The 15,209-nt window shown below is 40.4% G+C and overlaps 1 protein-coding gene across 5 annotated transcripts in view; it reads right to left on the reverse strand.

Annotated features, from left to right (window-relative positions):
* JAKMIP2 (janus kinase and microtubule interacting protein 2) overlaps window positions 1–15,209 on the reverse strand; it is a 184,545-nt gene that overhangs the window by 47,453 nt on the left and 121,883 nt on the right. For all 5 annotated transcript variants that reach the window (XR_005019438.1, XM_036848570.1, XM_036848569.1 and 2 more), the window contains exons 3-5: window positions 6,165–6,662; window positions 2,469–2,678; window positions 523–621 (exon numbers count right to left, since the gene is read on the reverse strand). Coding sequence is in view for 4 of the 5 variants with exons in the window: in XM_036848570.1 (XP_036704465.1) it covers window positions 523–621; window positions 2,469–2,678; window positions 6,165–6,662 (807 nt within the window). In the remaining variant the exon portion in view is untranslated. The remainder of the gene's footprint in view (window positions 1–522; window positions 622–2,468; window positions 2,679–6,164; window positions 6,663–15,209) is intronic.

Raw genomic sequence — 15,209 nt, forward strand, 5'->3', positions numbered from 1 at the left:
TGCAACACAGTGGATGACTCACACCAATGTAATGCTAAGCAAAAAAGCCAGACACAAAGGAGTAATTATCATATGATTCCATTTACAACACATATTTTTGTTGTTGTTGGTTGGGCCGCACGGCTTGCGGGAATCTTAGTTCCCCAACCAGAGATTGAACCCGGGCCCCAGCAGTCAAAGTGCCGAGTCCTAACCACTGGACCACGAGGGAATTCCCTACAACACATTTTAAAAATGGCGATAGACCTCTATAGTGAGAGAATTCAGTATAGTGGTTAACTTTAGAAGGATGGTGATTGAAAGAGGTCACACAAAGGGGAAGTTCTGAGATGCTGGTAATCTTCCACTTATTCACCTGGGTAGTGGTTATATGGGTGTTTCACACTGGGCATATTTACTGAGCCATACCTTTATTATTTGTGCACTTTTCTTTATTGTGCTATACTTCTATAACATCGTATATACTACTATAACAAAATGTTTAAAAAATAATAAAATAAAAAAATTTTGCTTAGAACTCACCAATTCATTTCGTTCATCTCCAAGCAAGGTATTCCTGTCTTCTAATTTTCTTATAGTGGCGTTCAACTCAGCTATTCTCTTTTGATTTCTTCGCAAATCCTACACATGAAAATTAAAATTAAAAGTATTATTTCTCCAATAATACTTTTCACAAAATTTTAGAATACTGCTCATAAAAGTAATAGGCTTGGTTCCTTTCATTTGGCTCATGAGTTGAGAGTAAAATGTTCTCTTATTCAGAGAAGAGTAAATATTTACCCTATTCCAATCCCCAATATTCACTGCTTGGGTTTAAGATCAAGCCTGCTTGAAATTGTAAATGAATTCCATGTGGCAGATACTCCCTGGAGGCCTGGCTCCTGGCAAAGGAAGTGGTAGATGGTTGGATCAGTTTATGAGATCTGTGAGCTGTGAGACCAAGGTCACGCTGTGATTACATGAGGTTCATGGTTACATGAGGTTCATCCCTTGTGTCACGGCTGCACATTGCTTCCCACAGCCTAGACAGATGTCCTGCTATTACTCTTAGCCAAAGAGAGGATAGAGCAGGATATAGGGATGGGATTTGCAAATTCCTGCATACCCCGGAGAAAAAGGTCAGACTCAGAAGGCTGGCGCGTTACCTTCATGTATAGAAGACAGTAGATTATAGGACAGGCTTCGCTGGTAGATTCTGCCCAGATCAGCTGGCTTCCCCACTGGCATAATAGTCATGGAATCACTTTACACACAGCAGTCATAGATTAATTCTGTGCTCTAGAGTCCATAGGACCTACACACTTGCAATTCCATTATCGTCTTACATTTTGATAGTGCTGTACTGTTGACAAAGCAGTTTCACACATACTCTATTCCTTGATTCACAATATCCTAGAGGATTCAGCAGAACCGGTAAGATTCAGGGAGGTCGTAAGTTGTTCAAGGTCTATACTAATATGTATTGGATGCTGTGTGCGAGACACTATGCTCTATATTTTACATATCTTTTCTTCTAAACCTTAGACCAGCTCTATGGAGTACCACTATTGCCTCTATTTTACAGATGAGGAAGCTCTGAGCAGTCAAGGGATCTGCCTAAGGTCACACAGCAAATGGCAGATCCAGGATTTAAACTAAAGGGTATGACTCTAGAGCCCATTCTCTTGACAGTTTTACTACACTGCAGGTAAGTGTCAGTGATAGAACTAAAACTTTCATGTGCTGAATCCTAGTTCAGTATTCTTTCCACCACCTACTGGGATATATATACATATATACACACACACACACACACATATATTCATAAATTATTTATTAGTCAGTTCTAAGTACTACTTTGGAACCTACCTCTGTTCCTAAAAAATACATTGTCATCTTTTTTAGCACTAAATACTTCAAAAGGTATAAAATATGAAAGTAAACTATATACAAGCTGATTTCTATCACTAAACTTCTGAAAATAATTTCTCATATAAAATGATGGAAATCCAGGAAAATAAGTGTCAAACTCAATCAGACTTGAAGCTTTCAGATGATGATTATAAATGGTTTAGTCTTTTACACAGTTATACATTTTGACCCCTGTACATGGTAACCATTTTTACCAATTTTCAACTCAATTGTTCATACAAGGGAAAATGACCAGTCTTGCCAAGAGGCAAAGTATTTTCATCTAATTTATGATTCTTATAATATGGTGATGTTTGGACAGGTATCACGGCTAGAAAAATTCTATAAAGGATTTTAAAAGATATGTAATTCTCTTGTGATCAGCTAATGCAGTATAGACCACTTTGTTGTCTATGAGTTTAGAAAACCCTGCTCCCAAGATACTTGCTTGTTTTATAGTAGGAGGTGGAATTGATTGCTCTGCAGTAAACAGGAAAAGAGCTTAAGTGAAAAGTAAAACTTAGGCGCTAAATAAAAGATGACTCCTGAGTTTTTAACTTCAACTTGAATAGACTTACAGGACTGCTGCCGTGTTCAGAGCCATCTCCTGCCCTTCCCGGAATTTCTCGTTTTGGACTGCTCATGTTACATTCAGCCTCCTTGACCAGAAAGAGCTGTTCATCCAAAGCCTCCTTCTGCAGCTGGAGTTTCTGTACATAGCCTGTTTGGGTCTCCAGTTCCTTTTCCAGGGAAAAGATGATCCTGTCCTTGGCTTTGATTTCATCCATCTGAATTAAATGACACCCATGACATTTTATTTAACAATGCTGCAAAGAAATGCATTTTTACAATGGCATGAGCTTAACTTTTTTTCTGCTGATTGATATAGGGAAAAAAATCATGAATATGACAAATATACTGAATTCAGGAATCAGACAAGGCAAGAATATGTAATGAACGGCCATCCTAGACTAATTAGGTGTCAAGGAGGGTAATTTTTTCTCTCTAGTATATCCTATGTAGATGCTGTGATTCAATATATTGTTTGAAACAGTCTGGTTTAGTTGGATATGGAAAGCAAAAGTTAACTTTAAAACAGATCATTAGTGTTAATAAAGACAGATGCTAAATATTCTACAACAGTGTTTCCCAGGACAATGTGTGATGTTACCTGCTGTTTGGGGGAATGACTTTTGAGTTCAGTTTAAATAGCAGTAACAACTATGAACGGTTCATTTGTAACTGAAGAAGCTACAGTATTTCCAGTAGCCTCATCATTTCCTAAGGCCAATATGTTTGCATTCAAGTGGTGAATTTGTCCTTCCATGGTTCATGTTGTATGGCTCTTTCCATTCCTACCCATTTTTCAGAGCAGCCAGTTCTTAGCAACCATTTTACTACTACAGTCAGAAAATCATGGTTGGGACAAGAACCGGAATAGAAATTACCTGGTAATATTAGTCACTATTTTCCCACTTATATCTGTGGGATATATTTATTGATCCCAACACTCATTTTTGTTAAGCTTGGGCATGGCCTCAGAAATACTTCTCAACTAAAGGCCAAAAGCATTTGATACCAGTTGATCAGAGTTCCACTGGACTGAAAACCTTTTGCCATCCCTGGGTGAGGGCTAGTGAAGTTAATATCTATAAACAATCTCTGAAGAAAGCATAGCCATTAGGTAAAACCTTTCTTCTCATTTCATTATATTCCATGAGAATCTTAAAAATGGAAATAGAATAGACACATTTAATACAAACAATACTATACTGTTCTCCTCTTTATAAAAATGTCTCCTTATATATAACAAATCACTTGGTATAAATCTTTCTTTGCTGTGCTCCTAAGACCAAAATACATATTTATATATATTTGGGACAGAAACTGTGTCATACAATCACATCTTCCCACATGTAACTCTCTGTGAGCTACTGCCTCCAAGTCACAGGATAAAATTTTAGATCATTTTTGGGAGGCCATGGTGCTGTGACATCATCTGATAACTTGTCAAGTAATCAAACACTGTCCTGTTAATTTGGGAGTAAAAGCATTGTCTTTATTTTATCTCCTTGCAGGAGACTTGAGTCCAGTGTTACTCTTATCTAAGCTGCACGTTCCTTTGTTAGATCTGTCATCTATGGTTTATTTCCAGTTTACCGTAGCTCCAGATCTGTATGCTCCTAGTTGGTTCTTATGTACCCTACATAACTGAACTGGCTGGGAAATCACCCCATTACACCCATATAATCAGCCTCATCATTATAACTGAAATTTATTGATCTTTTTCTACATTCAAGGCATTCAGAGCCTTACATACCTTGTCTAATTTTATAACAATCCTATCATATAGGTTCTGTTATCACCATTTCACAGGGGACGACTGAGGATCCAAAGGGTTAAGAACTTGGTCATGGTCATATGGCTAATAAATGATGAAGCCTGATTTAAAATACAGTCTTATGACCCTAGAGCCCATTCTATTTGGCACTATGCTATACTTATGCCAAGGTTATCCTTCCAGCATTTTCCCAAAGTGGTTTTCTGTAGAATATCCAGTACCTAGTGTCAAGGAATCTCTACTGCATGCTGGTTATAAATATGGACTCTGGTTTCAGAATACTGAAAATCTTCCAAATTTCGAGTTCTTAGATGGGGAGGGGGTACATACCAGAATTCCCTGGGAAAATTTTCTACACAGAATAGCTCCCATTTCTCTCCTTTTCAGTTCCAAAAATAAAACTGGGTGTTGCAGTAAGAACAGGATTAGAAGGAAAAAATGAAAACAAGTGCATCTGTACTAATGAAAAAGTTTCCCCTGTTTTTCTGTTTGCACCCAATTTTTGAACCAATCTTCAGACAGATTAGATTTTACATTGTTATTAAGAGGGGTTTCATGTCTGCTTCTGCAATGTGCTGGTGAAAGGAAATCATGAAAAAAATTACAGACCAACAGGTAGATATATTTGTAGATTTTACATTAAAACCATCGACAAGCAAAAATATTTAATGTAAAGCTTCCTTTTCATTTACCTACCTGCTGACTCCAGAGTTCACAGTCTTGATTCTTTCTTCATCAGCCATTGTTGTCTTAAAAACCAAAGGCAGGGCAGAGACCAATACTTCTGCACTGTGTTTGGTCTTTATTGTCAACCAATGCGATAGTATGAATTTCAGATAAAGAATTTGGAAAGTGTAGCAAAGGCAACATTTTACAGTCACACTGTATTGCAGTACAAAGAAAATCACATGTTTAGTTTTCTAAAATGTTCTACGACAACCATTTTTTACATAAAATTGAAATCCTAGAGATATCGTCTAAGGAACATAATTGGAATTCTTAGAATATAAATGCTTAGACCTGGCACACACAAGAAGGAAAGTGTAGTTTTTCCTAAGAAAATATTTTTAGAGAAGCATAAAGTACACTCGAACAGGTGATAGTTAATATATAACCAAGATATAACTAATGCTAAACATTCTGAATATAGATGCATATAAATACTTCTAAGACAAGGCCAATCTGAAACATTATGGCTTTCACACAATAATTCTATTTGTTTTACTTCTAAGCATAGTGAGAGACTGACGTGGCTTTTGGTCATACATATTAAAAAGAAAGACTCAACTCAGTAGGGGTTGAAGTAAGTCTTGGAAATTTGTAATAGCAAATAAGCTGTTTAGGAATGACATCCAATTTAAGAATTATAATGGCCCCTATTTTGAATGGCCCCTGTTTATTCTGGGAAAGAAGATCTATTTGTAAAATGACTAGCGGTTTTATAGCTCTATTTCTTGCTTTCAGACACGGCTCCTGGAGAGAAGACAGGTGAATCCCAGAGGAAGCTCCCAGTGGCTGCCATTTTCAGACCCCTTGAAAGCCAAAGAAACTTCCCTTTCCCCTGTAAAAACCCCAAAACATTTTATAAATGGCAAGCCTACAAAACATGCTGATTTTGGAAGAGTTCATAATTCAGAATATTTCCATGGACATCCAAGAAAACAGGAGTCATTAAACCCATACTCTCCATACGTGTGGGGCTGGAAGAAACCAGTTTTCATGAGAAAGGTGACTCCAAAATCTTTTACCTTTTACAATGCCAACTTTGGCCTGGGCGCATCTACTTATCTATTGACCTATCTTGTATTTTGGCCATAGCACTAGACAGAAGGAGGGCACTGTTTATAATCCGCTCATGAAAAACACCTGAAAAAGCAAACCCCACAGCGCTCTGAAGCCTGGAAAGAGAATGGTTCTGCCCTGGGTTACTAACCAGCCTCCGAATATCCCGCTCCGACTCCCACTTGATCTTGGAGATGGCTTCTTGGTGGGACTGATGCTCACTCCTGAGGTCCCCAGCCTTGATTTTATCCGCTTGGATCATATTGCTTAGCGCCTCATCCACCTGCTTCTTGGCCGTTTTCAGGTCCGCAATTTCCTGTAAGAGCTTAAGGCGCTCTGCATCAAACAGTTTCCGGGCCTCCTCGCGGGCCTCGATGGTGAGCGCTGTCCTTACTTTGTCGCTGCTGCCGTCCCGGAGCGCACACAGCGCCGACTTGAGCCTCTGGATCTCCCCGTCCCGCACCTTCACTGTCCGGGCCATTTCCTGCTCGTGCTGCTTGATGAGATTCTCCCGCACGGCCTGCAGCTCCTTCATCTTCTCCTCGTGGAGCTTGGTTTTGAGTTCCGTCACCAGGACCGTGTGCTTGCGCTGCTCCAGCTCACGGATCCTCTTGGCTTCTTGAGTCTTCTCTCTCTCGAGTTTAGATACCTGGAGGCAGAGAGGGGAAAGGATGAAAAGAGGTGAGCTTCATCATTTAGGCGTGCTCCTAGGCAGGACTGGCAGCTCAGACCCCTGTGATCTCTTCATGCCTCGTCTCTTTTCAAATTCCAGCCCCCTGTGGAAGGAGAGAGGGGAACCACAGGCCTTTTAATGCTGGGAATGCAGTGGGAAAGGAGGAAATACCCGAGGGTGCTCACGTTACTTTATTCAGACAAATAGTTGATGTTCTGGGGCCTTACTGTTCTGTGTGGTCTGCAGACAAGCAGCACAGGTGTCACCCAGGGGCTTGTCAGAAATGCAAGGGTTCCATCCTAGACCTAGGAATCAGAGCCTGCAGTGTAACAAATCCCCAGGTGACTGGTGTACACGTTAAAATTAGGAAGCGGTACTATAATAGTCTTCACCCCGGTGAGGAGTTCAAAACAGATCACCTGGAGAGCTTTCTAGACTACACATCCCTAGCAAGGTCCAAACTGCTAAATGTGAGTGTACCGGGACGCCCAGGTTGGTTCACAGTTCAATGTTATGATCAGGCTAATAAATTGGTGCCTAAAGTGATAGTATAAAATATTCCTCCGCCCCCTTTTTTTTTGAAGAGAAGCTAATTGCTGCTAAGGGGGAAGTGAGAAATGAAGACAGTTGATATGTCCTCAACCTTACCTTTCTTACTATGGCAACTTGGTTCCACCCCCAAAATTATTACAGATCCACACACACCAGCTCAAAACCCTGCAGTGCAGGGCCCTGTGCTAAAGGCGTTCAGTGGCTGTTGTTATTTCTGCTACATGGGTGTCTGCATCCTTCACTACCCCGCACTCTTATCTCCCTCTCTCTCCCACCTAAGCCAACACTCCAAGGAATTTAATAAAGTATTCCTTCTCATCTTTTCACCTGTCAGGTATTCTGGTTTAAAAAATTCTCCTGTGTTTTGTACTATTTCTAATGATAATATAGGTCTCTTCATAGATTAGCAATGGCACTACCTTAATTTGGCTGTGAGTCCGTCTCTGATTCAGTAGATCAGGGTAGGGCCCCAGCATTTGTAGCTTAAAAAAGCCTCACCAGGCTCTTGTTGTACCGTCCTCCTCCCCCCTCCTCATCTCTGCTGCCTGCCTTTCTTTGTTCTTCTGTCTCTGTCGTTTGCACGTACACACGCACACACATACACCCACACAGTAACCTGGAAAAAGGGAAGAACTGGGCAGCCCCAGGAGTAATATCTAGGTGAGTGATACTGAGTCTCTGCCAGTTGTAAATTTAGAATGTTTCATAAAATAATTAAGAGCCTTTCCAGCTGAAAAATGTTAAGATCCAAATTCCTTATTTGAAACCATTGTAATTATAATGTAAAGTGTCTGAGATTTCACTTACCTTAACAGTTTACCTACCTTTAGCTAGAACAGGATTTTCTAAGTCCACATGGCATTTTATGAATATTTTATTTTAAAGGCACAGCAATTATTCCCATGTAGGTTATTCTAAAAGAACTCAGGGCACAAGGAGACTTGGCAAAATATGCAGCCGGGCATCCCCAAATGACTGTCCTTGGGTCTTGCCTCCAGCCTAGGCTCAGGTCCCCTCCCAGATACCCTTTAGTTCATATGTTCTAGAGCTGTGCTGTCCCATGCGGTGGCCACTAGCCACACCGAGCACTTGCAATATTGAAAATCTGAATTGAGCCCTGCCCTAAGTGTAAAATACATACCCGATTTTGAAGACTTAGTATGAGGTAAACATTAATATCTCATTAATAATTTTTACATTGGTTACATGTTGAAACTATAATATTTTGGATAAATTAGGTAAAATAAAGTATATTATTAAAATTAATTCTGTTTAGTTTTACTTTTTAAAATTGTGGTCATAAGACATTTGAAAATCACATATGTGGCTTGCGTTTGTGGCTCATATTATATCTCTTTTGGACAGCATTGCTCCAGAGTTCTTGGAGGTTCATTTAACGAACCGAGCTTTCTTCACACTGCTGCTGACATTCTCTTAGTAAAGTCCTGTTATGATCTGATTTATGTGCCAGGACTCCTTTCTGCTGGGGAATAAAATCCCAACATGTCAGCTGCATCTTTCAGCTCTCAGAAGACTTGGTTGGACTTCCAGCTCCCATGTCAACTCCTCACTCTACCTCTCCAGGCACGGGGGATTATCCTATTTTCTGCACATGCCCTACATCGCTGTACCTGTGTGCCTACCTGAGTTTCTTCTTCCTGACCTGCCCTTCCCTCAGCTCCTTTTGGGATCCTTTCATTCCTCATGACCCAACTAAATGTCACCCTCTCTGATCATGACACCCGGATCACCCAGGACCAAGCTTATTTCTCCTGCATTTGTCTTCTCAGTGCAGTTTGCTAATATCTCCTTACTGGTCTCTTCCACATTTTTCTTTATGCTGTATTTTTTTTACATACTTGTCTGTCCTCACCACCTCCTCTCTTACCTCACCTCAGACTGGAAACTCCTAGAAGGCTGCCAGTGAGCCTTGTTCATCTTTGTCTACCCAATGGTTGTCAGCACAACACACGATAAGAAGACAAAGAGTATGTGTGGAATTAAAGAATGTAAGCCAATATGTTTCCCTGGCTAGCCTCGTAACCAGAGGCAGGAATAGTATATCCTGTCAATGTTTTAGAGAACATAGGCTTGCACTGTTACCCAGAGCAGCCGTCATCCACCCCTTCCCTGTATAAAACAATAAAACAAAAAAACCCCTAACATATAATGTTTGCCTGTCCTCTGTTTGATGTTTCTCTCAGTGCTTCAGTGATGAAAACCTAAATCTAACTTTCCATTTTTCTAAAATGAACTGAAGAAGTATCTTCTAGACCATGAATGGGCAAACAACAGCTCATAGGCCAAATCTTTCCTGCCCCACCCCCAGTCTTTGTTAGTAAAGTTTTATTGGAACTCAACCAGGCCCATCCATTTCCATATTGCCTATGGCTGCTTTCACGCTACAATGAAGTTGAGTAGTTCCACAGAGACTGTCTGGCCCACAAAGCCTAAAATATTTACTATTTTGCCCTTCACAGAAAATGTTTGCTGATTCTTCTTTTAGATAGTGCACTTTTTGACAAGAGGGGCCTTATTTTTCACTGATTTAGAAACTCTGTAATTTACCTTCCATCTAGGACCTTGGGGAAGTTAACTTTAGCTTGAGTGATAGGAAACTGATCATCTTCAATTTCAGCAGGACGTATTTATGTTCCTTAGGCATTTGGAACAGTATCATGACCATTAAGAGCTGATAGGTAACAAGTTACTAAGGGAATTTTAGCAACTCTTCCTAAAACAATAAAAAGTTGTAGTGAAAATGGATAAAGGGTAATGAATTCTGGGTTTGTATTTTGATTTCATCATCTGCTGTCTCTAAGAAGGTTGCTTTATCCTGAGGATCTTTGATTACAATTTTAAAAATACCTGTAAAAGAATTATTTTTAGGATTAAATTAGATAGTGAATGGGAAAGTAGCTTGAACTGTAAAGTACTATAAAATGTAAGGTAATAATATTATTATTGGATATAAGAGGAGATACTCTTGATCTAAAATTATTTGTCAAATTCTCTGCAGGTGCATTAGATTGTACCACTTTGTGATTCTGTAATTTCTCTCAAATTTATTTATAAACACTAATCTTTTGTGTGTAGACTGGAGAGTAAATGAATGAAAAAGGAAAAAAAAAGTGAAAATACAGGTGTATGGGAAATATATTCCAGCATGAAGACAAAACTAACACTGGCCTTTTTGTCTATCACATAAAAGGAATCCATAGAACTCAAAGAAAATTCAAAGGTATTGAATTACATTTGGCATTTTTTATGTCTGCTTATTTTGGTTGTCATGGAAACTGTCATTTTTGGCAGGATTTCTAGGTATGATTTTTTTAGGCTTGGGAGAAGAGTTTCACTGTGAAGGAGATACAAAGAATGTGACTGACATCTGGGAGGAAAAAAGAACCAATAGAAATTTTGTAGTAAAGTCATTTTCTGAAAATTATTTGCAGCTTAGATTGCACCACTAAGGAAACAGATCTTAATATCTTAATGTAAATCATGAGAATGAGTATACGACAAGATGAAGAACTACCCCTGAGTAACAGTGAAAAAATGTGAAGATGATAATACTTTGAAATGGAAAAAAATATTTACTTGATTGGAGAGAGAATCAATTTTGTTAGTGGAAATGTTTTATGGAGAAAAATTTCAGCTCCATCACGTAAAGAGTAAGCATTCATTGAGAGTTTAACTTACTATGTATGGGTTAGGCAATTTTTAAAGGCTTTACACCTATCAGTACATTTAACCTCCTAGGCAGCTCTATGATGTAGGTAGTATCTGTTGCACCTGAATTTCTGATGAGAAAAGAGGGAAACAGGCTCTACATAAACACAACATAAAGAAGGCTGAGCAGAGTCCAGTGTGGGCCAGGAGCCAGGTCAGGTCAGATCCCAGATCTCCTAGTTTGCTCTGAAACCTTGGGCAAGCTGGGGCCCCTGACTCAGCCTCAGTCTCATGTGTAAACTAGAATTGGTGATATCCTTCTCATATGATTGTTGCGAGGACTGACTTCCATAATGTAGCAAAAGTCCTTTGGAAAGGCTGGAACACATGGGAGGTTAATAATTATTAATACATGGTAGATACTAGATATTAATTTTGATGAACATTATAGCATATATTAATATTATATCATGCAATGATATACTAATACCAACAACAACATAAATCTAAATACCCATATTATGGTAGTAAGACGAATGTTACTATTATTACATTATCAAGACCATAGCAACTATTTTCCTAATAGAAAGAGATGTTCAAAGATAACATTTTCCTCAAGATGTCTTGAGTCCCCTGGTGGCGTCTAATCTTAACTGGGAAGACACCTGGATTATGTGTACGAAGAAGGACTGGGAGTGGGGTGGGACAGGGCCAGGGGGTGAGCACTGAACAGAGCTTTGAATGGTACACTTCCCATATCCCTTTTACCCCAGAGGTGTTATCAAAAATAAAAATAAAATAAATAAAGATCATTAGGAAAATTTAATCCGGCTGGGGAAAGCTTCCACTATGACAGAAGGAAGAAAATTCATGACTAGCCCTCCCAGGCCTCACATTATATTTTCTTCTTCTGTCCTCATTCTGTTCTGGCCTTTGAAAAATGCCACTGTAAGTTCTGCCAAGATAAAGAGGGTGGTGTTTGAGCTTTAATGTGACCTTAGAAATCTAGGATTAAACATTGGACAGCCTGTCGAAGATAAGGAGGGTTGAGAGGTTATCAAGACAAGACAAGCTAGCAAAAGGTTCAGCTTGGATTATCTGCATCAGATGTTGCTGGAGATCTAAACTCATGGTAGGCTGGCAGGGGTTTTCGTGGGCACTGAGTAACTCTCCAACAGGAGATGTGAAGAGGGAAAGGCTGCCGCCACAGGAACTTGATCCATAAGGGAGATTTTATACAGGCTGGGGAAGTAATAGAAGCTTCTCTCTTTTCATTTCTTGCTTTTAGCTACTTAGGCTTCCTGAAAATAAAACTAAATTTGCAGAAAGCAAGAAATACTGGATGCCCAGTGTGGTCCCTGAACCTGGAAGCTCTAGAGTACTAGCCTGAGGATAGAGAAGGTTGGCTGGTTTTCTGAGAGTGCCCAGCCACTCTGTGTGGTGGAATAAGACAGCATTACCTTGATCACTGCCTTAGAGAAGATGGGAATTCCCATTTTGGCTGCTCTACTAGCTGTGTCACTGGGAGCAAATGAGTTACATGGTTAGAACTCATTTTCTTTCTCAGTGAAATCAGAATAGTATCTCATGCTGCCTTCGTCCCAGGCTCTCTTGTGAGGACTGCTTGGCAGTCTACAGGGCTGTCCAAGGTGGCAAGTGCTGTCTGGAGCCGAATCCTCCCAGAGCCTGCATCCCAGGCCTGTTGCCCCACTGCCCCTACCCCTGGAGCCCTGTCCTCTGCTCCTGCTTCATCCCGTCTGTGCCTGTGGGGTTCACCCTAGCTGCAGGCTGCCTCTGAGGGAGAAGACCAAACCCTGGGGAATCGGGTGGGTGGATTTCACATCTCACAGCAATCCCTGGTGTGCTTACACACCCTGAGCAGCGGATCATGGTGTCCACGGAGCAGACAGACAGGGAAATACCATGGCTTAATGGCTCAGTGCTGCTCTAAGAAAAACAGACCTGGGTGGAAATACTTTCTCCACCCAAGCTTGGGGTTGCCCACCTAAATAAATACTATAATGTACTTATCCCTTGGGGTTGTTGGGAATGTCTTAAAAAGAACCATGGAAATTCATTCAGCAAGTAGGACATGTCTCCTACATGCCCGGCAGCAATGCAAGCTCTGGGGATACCTTACTTAGGGGATCCCTTAAGCAGACATGGTCTCTTACCCATAGAAGCATATATTTCATTGGGGTGGGGGCAGCAGGCAATAAACAAGCAAATAAACGAATAACATAACTTCAGACAGTACAGAGTCTTGTGATGAAAGTATTACAGGGCGATGTGATAGAGAACATGGAACTAGGGGAACAGTGTCATCTAATTCGGTGGTCAGGGAAGGGTCCCGAAGAGCTAAAGCAGTTTCCTTTCCTAACTAATCCCGACCGTTTTGCAAGGAACTTAGCTCTTTTATGTTGTCTACAATCTGCTCGTTTTATAGATGCACAAGTGCAGGCCCAGAAATGACAAGATCATCCAGCGTAAAGACCCCACCCTGGGCTTCCCTGGTGGCGCAGTGGTTAAGAATCCGCCTGCCAATGCAGGGGACACGGGTTTTAGCCCTGGTCCGGGAAGATCCCACATGCGGCGGAGCAACTAAGCCTGTGCGCCACAACTATGGAGCCTGCGCTCTAGAGCCCACGAGCCACAACTACAGAAGCCTGCGCGCCTAGAGCCCGTGCTTCTCAACAAGAGAAGCCACCGCAATGAGAAGCCCGCACACCACAACAAAGAGTAGCCCCCGCTTGCCGCAACTAGAGAAAGCCCGTGCACAGCAACGAAGACCCAACGCAGCCAAAAAAATAAGAAAATAATAAATAAATTAATTAATTTTAAAAAAAGACCCCACCTTGTGTTCTTTCCTATCCACCACAGGCTCTTCACAGTTATATCCTCTTGGCCCTTATGCCTGGAGTCCAGTCAAGATGACCTACCTATCTGCATGGTTATTCCTATCAGTGATTGGCGAAACTTTTAGATAATTTCTACTCACCAGAAGTTGACTGTGTCTAGTATTTTTGTTTCATTTCCCTGCAGTGGAAATGCACGCATCTGTGGGAGAAGGATAGGGGTATGTTCCCACTCCCTCTCTCACTTTGTTTCTCCCTTTGAAATTTTGCACAATAGTGTAAAGAAAAGTTCTTACATTCTCTCTTCCTCTGCCTAAACTTTTCAGTATTTTCCAGACCTTCACATATTTTAAGCATAGGCTTTGCAAGACATGGAAACAACCTAAGTGTCCACTGATGTAAAATGGATAAAGAAAATGTGATATATCACACACACACACACACACACACACAATGTTATTCAGCCATAAAAAGGAAGGAAATTCTGTCATTTGCAACATTATGCCAAGTGAAATAAGTCAGATAGAGAAAGACAGATACCATGTGGAATCTAAAAAAAAAAAAAAATTAGAGCTCATGGATACAGGGAATGGACTGGCGGTTGTGGCCAGAGGCAGGATGTAGGAGATGGGAGAAATGGGCGAGGGGGGTCAAAAGGTACAAACTTCCAGTTATACAATAAGTAAGTTCTGAGGATGTAACGTACAGCATGGCGACTATAGTTAACAATCCTGTTAACAATATTTGAAGGTGGCAAGGAGAGTATATCTTAGAGGTTCTTATCACAAGAAAACAAAACTTTGTAACTATGTGAGGTGACTGATACTGACTAGATTTATTGTGTAATCATTTCACAATTTATACATATATCAAATCATTATGTTGTATACCTAAAACAAATACAATGTGATATGTCAATTATATCTCAATAAAACTGGGGAAAAAACATATTTAAAAAAAAGAGCATTGGCTTGGGAGGAGAGAGAAGGGGAGTTGAAGACTCAGCTCTGTCGCCGACTAGCATGTGACTCTGGGTGAATTGCTTTACTTCACCGAGCCTTGGTTTCCTCATCTGTAAAATGTGGATCACAACAATGCCCACCTCAGAGAATGGTAGTGAGGATGAAGTGAGATAACTGAATTATAACACAACATGTTTGACACTAACTCCTCAAAAAATAACACACACATACTTAGGAAGTAAACACGACTATTATCCCATACAACAGATGAGGAAAGGACGATGCGGAGGGATTTCATAACCTGCTCAGGGTCACTCAGGCGCTAAGGGAAAGAGCTGGGATTATGTCAGGAGGAAATGCAGTTCTTATGGTGTGTGACAGATAGTAAACATTCAAAAAAGTCTAGCATTTGTGACTCTGCTCTACTACAATGTGTTCTGCAAATGTCAATGGGATGATTTGTCTTTCTGGAAAAATGAGTAATG

This window comes from Balaenoptera musculus, chromosome 3, assembly GCF_009873245.2.
Source record: "Balaenoptera musculus isolate JJ_BM4_2016_0621 chromosome 3, mBalMus1.pri.v3, whole genome shotgun sequence".
Lineage (NCBI taxonomy): Eukaryota > Metazoa > Chordata > Mammalia > Artiodactyla > Balaenopteridae > Balaenoptera > Balaenoptera musculus.